This window comes from Piliocolobus tephrosceles, chromosome 10 (assembly GCF_002776525.5).
Source record: "Piliocolobus tephrosceles isolate RC106 chromosome 10, ASM277652v3, whole genome shotgun sequence".
Classification (NCBI taxonomy): domain Eukaryota; kingdom Metazoa; phylum Chordata; class Mammalia; order Primates; family Cercopithecidae; genus Piliocolobus; species Piliocolobus tephrosceles.
In genome coordinates, this window is record NC_045443.1 from 88359535 (window position 1) to 88367706 (window position 8172).

The window sequence follows — 8172 nt, forward strand, 5'->3', positions numbered from 1 at the left end:
GGTCAAAAGCAAAAGCCTTCCTTTTTTTTTTTTTTTTTTTGTTTCAAGGTAAGCGTCTTGCTATGTCACCCATGCTGGAGTGCAGTGGCTCCTTCTCTGCTCACTGCAACCTCCATCTCCTGGGTTCAAGCCATCCTTCCACCTCAGCCTTCCAAGTAGCTGAGGCCACAGAAATGGGCCACCATGCCTCAGATAACAAATACTACTTTTTTTGATGGGGATGGGTTTCTCCACGTTGCCCCTGTTGGTCTCGAACTCCTGGGCTCAAACGATCTCAAAGTGCTGGGATTACAGGCATGAGCCACTGCACTGGGTCAGACTTTTTTTTCTTTTGTTTTTTTAATTAAAACTAGAACTTCTTATTGCGAGAAATAGGACCACGTATTTTAAATTGTAAAAAACAGTTCTGCATGTGATCTTCATATAGAAAACAATATATTTTCAGTGTAAAAAGAAGGGAGGAATAAAAGATTTGAGCTGATGACCTTTTAACATACAAAGTCTACAAGCTTTTGATTTAAAGCTATTGTTTGTATGTTAAATTTTACAACAATTGAGATAATTATTGATACTCTAGTAGGTGGAAACCAGAGTTAGAAATACATGCATGGTCTACATGTTAGAAATAATTTTGTCAGACTAAGGTAGACCCACTAGGATATTATAGCATCTGCCGTGGAGAAATGACCCTAGCACGTTGTCAAAAGTCACTAGGGGCTGGGCTGGGCGCGGGGGCTCACGCCTGTAATCCCAGCACTTTGGGAGGCCAAGGCGGGCGGATCACGAGGGTCAGGAGATCAAGACCATCCTGGCTAACACGGTGAAACCCCGTCTCTACTAAAAATACAAAAACTTAGCCGGGCGTGGTGGCAGGCATCTGTAGTCTCAGCTACTCGGGAGGCTGAGGCAGGAAAATGGCGTGAACCCGGGAGGTGGAGCTTGCAGTGAGCCGAGATTGCGCCACTGCACTCCAGCCTGGGCGACAGAGTGAGACTCTGTCTCAAAAAAAAAAAAGTCACTAGGGGCTCAAAATTGTAAGGCATTAGGACCGAGTGTTCATAGTTACAGAGAATATTTTAGTTCTATTATGTAGTATCCTTTAACTGCCCATTATTCAAGGAGGGCAATTGTCAGTCACTCCCCTTGGGAATCCTTCAGAATATAGGATTTTTCTGTTAGAGAAACTCTGCTATGTACCTCTGTTTATACAAGTATTTATATGTAAGCGTATTTTCTAAAATGGTTGACACATAAAAGTTAATTTCTGCACTTGTTATACCCATCTTGACTGATTTATTTTGAAATGAAAGTATGCTTGATTTGAGGCAATGCCAGAGAAGTATTTAAATGTAGTTTGTTTCAGGAATACATTTGTCTCAAACACTCCCTCCCTGCCTCCTACCCTGCCCCTTGTAGCAGAACTACTACATCATCTTACCATGCAGCAATATGTAGGTAGAGCAGTGAAAGATTCTCCCCAGAGCCTGAAAGCTTAAGGGAAAGAATAACTCCTCCCTTCTCAGGCCCAGTCTCAAGACACAAGACCACCTGGGCTAGCAGCCTGCATCAGCAAGATAGCAAAAGCAGGAAGAGAGCTGCCCGGAAAACACCTACCCTGGCCAGAAGACATGTACCCCTGAAGATTAAGAAAGAGGATATCTGGGTACTACCTAGCAGTCACATCAGACTGCCACACTTCCTGTTTACAGAGGACTATAAAAACCCTGTCCCATCCTCACTTGGGGCTGAGGCCATTTTAGGCCTCAGCCTGCCTGCATCCAGGCTCTTATTAAAACAGCATGTTGGGCTGGGCGCGGTGGCTCAGGCCTGTAATCCCAGCACTTTGGGAGGCCGAGTGGAGCAGATAAGGAGGTCAGGAGATTGAGACCATCCTGGCTAACAGGGTGAAACCCCGTCTCTACTAAAAATACAAAAAATTAGCTGGGCGGGGTGGCGGGCGCCTGTAGTCCCAGCTACTCAGGAGGCTGAGGCAGGGGAATGATGTGAACCCAGGAGGCGGAGCTTGCAGTGAGCTGAGATAGCGCCAATGCAGTCCAGCCTGGGCAAAAGAGCGAGACTCTGTCTCAAAAAAAACACAATACAATACAATACAATAAAAAATAAAATAAATATAAAATAAAATAAATAAAATACAGCATGTTGCGCCACATCGCCTTGTGTTGTGTTGTTTGTTGGCCCCGCTCTCTGGGCTCAAACCAATACAAGCACTTTTCAAGCAGTATATTCCTCAGTGTCTTGATCCTCCAAATAACTCTCTTCTAATTCCTCCTGACCACAAAAAAATCCACCTATACTCTAGGATGGCTGATTCCAGCCCAGTGGCCTGGCAAGGGTGAATTACACCTTGCATATCACGCTCTTTACATTTGTGTGTGCTAGCATAAGAATTATAATTGAAACAGGGATTTAAGTATCTCTTCTCTAGGTGCCTACCCTCCTTGGACTCAGGTCAAATTTATTAAAGGAAGTTTTGTTTCTAGATAGGTTGTTTGAAATAAAACAACAGTATGTTCAAGTAACACAGTGTACCTACAGCTTTTAACTAAAATAGAGGACTTGGGTCCTGAAACAATTTCCTTTGATTTTCAGGTATTTTATCTATAAAGAGGGAGATAAAGCATTAGTTCATAGGGTAGTTATATGTTTAAATGTGATACTGTATGTTAACTACCTTGCATGTATTCAAATGTGTTTTGAAATCTAACGTCTACATTCTGATAGTTTAACTGTTCTACATAAGTGACTTACAACAGGCATTAAATATTGTTTGGTATTTTCATATATCTGTATCTGCATCTTAATCTACAATGAGCTTAACTTTAAGTGTAGTATAAAACAGAACCTTCAATAAAGTGGTAATATTAGGAATGATATCCAGTTATCTTATGCACCTATAAAGTTACCTATAAATTCTTACGAACATTTTTCTAAAGTAAAATTTTGATTTTACTTTATAGATGAGAAGCAACAAAGCAACATTTATAACAACTTATCCCATTCAGGCAATTTTTTTCCACCAAATGTGTATATTGTTATACATACACATAAAATATCATAAAATATTCCTGTGTTAGATTGTCATCATATCACTTATATAAACTATTAACCCACAGAAATTTTTTTTCAAGTATTACAGTTGCATTGATTTTGATTTTGAAAGTATACATTCAACTATCTATTGCTTCTATGGAAAAGGACGGGTAATTCTTAGCACCAACCATTAGAGCATTAACGTCAACTGTAAAAGGGAACATCATTGACCTGGGGCAAGGGCAGGCACAGAGGGGAGATAAAGGGTAGAGAATATTATCTTGGGAAAGAGTTCAACTCTAGAGATTTAACTAGTTCTCATATAGTGTGCATAATAGTATCTGCAGCTCAAAGGTAATGCATCTGATTAGTTATACTAGGGGGAAATAGGACAGAGTTAATGAATCATTTTGTTATTTTGGGAGATTTTACATTTGTAGTTGCCTGCATCACTAACAAGTAACTTTTAGACACCAAATAATATGTCTATGACCTCATTTGTGCATTTACTGAATACTCATTATAACTAGGAAGTATTGAATGTCACTGTTCGGAGTGCTTGGTAACTATCATCTCACTTAGTCTTTACAATCTAATTTCATCCATGAGGTAGGTACTACAGATGAGGAAAATGAGATGTCAAAATTTCAGTAACAACCCTGAGGTCACGCAAGTAAAGAATGACAGTTTTGAATGCATAAACCATAGTCTTAATCATTAAATTCCTGTGAGGCTTCTGCAATGGATCTAACACCTGGGTGTCAGTGCTGCTGGTTCATAGACCACACTTTAAATATCATGGCAGTAGACCATGTGAAGCGTCCATTTACACACTATTTTACCAGAAGCCAAAACTACATTTCAAGAACAAGTTGGTTCATACTTAGTTCTGTGATATTAATAACAACTAAAATATCTGATATGTCAGCCTGATAGAATTGCTATGAGATATTCTGGGCCTTGCTAATAAATTTAGACTGAACTAATGTTCAGAAATTATGTGAGATAACTTTATAAAATGTAGTTTAACATATAACGGTCAACAGTGTTTTGCAGTTATAATACAATTCTTCTTAAATATTGAGTATTTTGTCTTCACAATACACCTAAGTGATAAAGTATAATCACATTCTTCTTAAATATTGAGTATTTTGTCTTCACAATACACCTAAGTGATAAAGTATAATCACTAATACTGAGGAAACAGAAACCCAAGACAAGTGGCTACCACCGCAGGTCACTTAGGCAGCAGGACAACACACATCCAGGCCTTCCCATGCCACATCCAAATCTTTTCTTCTCTTCCATTAGCTGACCTTGACAATGGAGTGTATTCCACTAATTAACTAAAACTAAATAAAGAAAACTGCTACTTAGCTACTGAAACAGCTAAGACAGTCACATTCTGATTTTGATTTTAATAAATAGATAATCAAGGCCAAAGTGATTTGACAACATTGAGTAATTTTCAGTTGTTTTACATTAACATAAACCTTATTGAATACAAAACATGGCTGCATGTATCATTTTATTATGCTGCTAAAAGCAAAATATAATTCAAGGACTTTTTTTTAGTCTTATCAATTCCCTTAATCCAAGGTCACCTACGGGAGATGTATCATTTATATCCCAGATCTGTAGATTTGGTGTTAGCTGGAGGAGATTGGTCATTTCACCTCTTACATTTATCTTAATGGAACTAAATACGTTACAAATACTGTCTTCCTCAAATAAGGATGTTCTAAAATTTTATAAAATCATACTCAGAGTTCAGAGTTGATCTCTAGATTTGAAGTGTACTTAGCATCTTTAGAGGGCTAATATTTTCATGGAAAACAAAATTCCTCTAAGTTACTGTAGAGACAAAGTAATGAAGACAAATTAAGAAATGCTGTCAGTCTCTAGAAGATGAAAATGCCAGAATCTCTATGTGAGAAACAAAACCTCAAAATAGACAGCAAAGATGCTTAGCAAGTCCAAGCCCTATAATCATGTTTTATGATTTATAATATTATCTTTCTGACAATTGGCAAAACCGCTCCATTCTTGAAAGAAATGCCTAACAGGCACTTCATCCTCACTGTGTTCACCCAATAAAGTTTGAAATGATTTTAATAATAGTGAATCTATTTTGGAAAATTGTATTTTTCTCTTCAAGTGTACACATACCTCTAAAACTAAAGACTGGGTTTTTCAGAGCCATAGGAACACTGTAAAGGCTACGGGATCATCAAGTTGTATTGAATAAACTGTGCAAGAGGCTCTCCATGGGAGTTGAGAACTGTGGTGCTCCAATCGTGCTGAGCAGGAAACCCTAAGATCCCCCTCATTACATGATAGCGGGTGGTTAGAATGGTGGGTGTTCCTGGATGACCAATCCCTTCAGCCCCTAACATGGGTTAATTATTTCATATTACCCGTCAGGATTAGTAAAGCAAGCATCACAGTATCTGGCTAATTATTAAAAGAAAAATAAGATCAGGTAGAGAATCATCAATGACTAATAGTTTTCTCCTCTCATTATGTTTTGCTGGTGTCTATTTCAGAAGATATGGATGGCATAAAAGTGAGTAGATAATATGGTTTCTGCATCCTTCTCTCACTTGTCATTGGCCATTGCTTCCAGACATGCTGGTCTTTCTATCCTCAGTTCCTCAAAGGCATCAAGCTCCTCTCAGCTCTTGGCCTTTAGACTTAGGGGTCCCTCTGCCCACAATAAACAGCCTCGGCCTTACTCCTGGGTTAGCTAGTGATCTATGTCTTTATAGTGGTACATTTCCTTCAGACCACTTGCAATGAGCAATCCATCTAGCTCATTTAATGTCTGACTTTTCTACTGAACAATAACAATGTCAGAATGGGGTTTTGCTTATTCACCATTGTATTCTTATCACTGTTCACAGTGCTTGGCCCCCAGTAGTTCAATATTTGTTGAATAACGGTTCATGAGCAAGAATGTAGACTCCTGAGGCATTGCACATGTTTACGTCCCTTAAAATAACTAGTGAATAACACCTTTGCATATGAAGGCTATTAATACGTGGGGAATTCTTAAATTTTAAATATTTTGCAGGAAGAAATGGAGAAACGTCCAGATGGGATTGTGAATAAATTCAATCCTAAATGAAAAATCTTCTCCAGTGAGAACATACCTAAGTGTGACCTTTTGATTAAGTGTCGTGAGTAAAGTATTTATGGGCTATGACTTGCATGGATTTATTACGTAGCTTCAGGAGCTGGATTCTTGATTTCCCTCTGCATATATGTATTAGAACAGGAAAACACATAGGGATGGCTACTTTTACTTTTATAGGTCATTCAGTAATTGCATCTTGTAGAAAGTAAACATTTCTTAAGAGTTTTGGTTATTCACCACTGCAATTTGGAATGTTTGGTGTAATTTTAAAATTCCTGTTTTTGCCCCTTTCTTCTATTCATCCTTTTGACCACTGAAGCATTGCTGCATGGATCTGTGATATTTAAATAATGAGAAATGAGAGGCAAGGTACTTTTATTTAATACTTTTTATTGTTTAATAACTTAAGTTTATCACCTTGAAAACTGCAATATATCAGTTGCAATCAACATTCAGGTAAAACATCACCACACATTCTTCTCTTCAACAAATAAATGCTAACTTGTGGTTCAAAGTCAAAAGATGTAATTTCTGAGAAGGCAGGTTTAAATTCATCATCTAGGGATATTCTGGAAATATGCTATGGATGGAACTTTTATCAACTGTCCGGGAAGAAATGTATTATTACTTCCTAAAAATGTTTGAACAAAAGCTGTTAATTTGAATGATGTATTCTCCATAAGTAATTGCTGTTTAGACATCAGAAACCAGCTCACACAGACTCATGCTTACACATCTTTTACTCTCCTTTATAACAAAGACAAATTGAAAAATGAAATAAGATATTCCACCCCCAAAAGGTCAATAATCTTTTTCTCTAAAAAATCCATTCTGCAAAACATTTTTTATGGCTCCTCAGAACTTAGGATAAAGACTCTATCCAATAAAGAGGCTTCAAAACCTAAGCTATGTTCCATTGTTTGCAGTTACCTTGGACTTTAACTAGATGTGCAAGTTGACTTCTGACCATGGGGAATCCTCTCCATGACTGGATTATGGATTGTTGAGGCCATGGCAGATAACCAGTTCCACAGAAGCAATTTCATGTTCTTCTGAGGAAGATCCATAGCACTGTGGAACAAGGAATATCAATAAGCGATGCCACAAGAGACTGCAAATGGGGTTAACAAAATACAACCCTCAAAAATGAACTCTGATGGTGGAAAAATCTAGGAGATAAAATACTGTTGAAAAAAAATACAGGGATTGAAAATGGCTTCAGTTATGTTAAGAGCACTGGTGAACATTCAGTAGCGTTAGAATGTGCTTTCTTATGCATGTAACAAACTATCTCTTCATGCCAAGCTCATTAAGTGGCTAAGTTGTATAAATTTGTTTCAAAAACAAACGCTTTTTCAGCATTTACAGATTTAAAAAAACAACAGCAACTCTGTTTTCTAGAGGGGAAAACACCAAGTGAAAATATTCTAATGGTAGTAATAAAATACTTGGCCTTTAATCAGTTCCAGTAAAATTATATTTGAAAGCTCCCCCCCACCACCCATAGTCATACACATACGCATCAAATTTTAAGCATTTTATAATGGCCAAAGAAGGTGTTTACATCTGTTTATTAATGGAACTCACTTTTTAATCAGTTTTTAATAAATTGCTAATCCAGTTTAGCCTCAAATCAGTTCCATCCCTTTCCTCAATCCCTTTTCTGATGTCTAACAGTTAAAGTCCTGTGCAGTGAACAGGGATTCCTGTGACACTTTGGGAATTATCTGCTCTGGGTTTAAAAAAGTGCAGCTTATAAAGTTCTCTCTCTTTTCTTCAGCCTCTACGAAGATTGATAAAGGCATTTCCAGAGGCAAATGAAATTCTTCCCCTCTCTGCTCGTTCTCCTCCAGGACCTCCTCTTCCCCTTCCAGCTCCTCCTCTTCCTCCTCCTCCTCCTCCTCCTCCTCCACATATTCAGCCTCTTCGACCTCTTCCTCCTCCTCATCTTCGACCTCTTCCTCCTCCTCATCTTCGACCTCTTC

The 8172-nt window shown here is 38.1% G+C and overlaps 1 protein-coding gene across 2 annotated transcripts in view; it reads right to left on the bottom strand.

The window, feature by feature from the left end:
* Nucleotides 1-6565: 6565 nt before the first annotated feature.
* CCER1 (coiled-coil glutamate rich protein 1) overlaps nt 6566-8172 on the bottom strand; it is a 3050-nt gene continuing 1443 nt past the window's right edge. The window contains exon 2 of one of the 2 annotated variants that reach the window (XM_026454599.1): nt 6566-8142. In XM_026454599.1, coding sequence (XP_026310384.1) covers nt 7858-8142 — 285 coding nt within the window. In that variant the 3' untranslated portion in view covers nt 6566-7857. Of the gene's footprint in view, nt 8167-8172 lie in introns of both variants that reach the window. The other variant, XM_026454598.1, reaches the window with a different exon arrangement.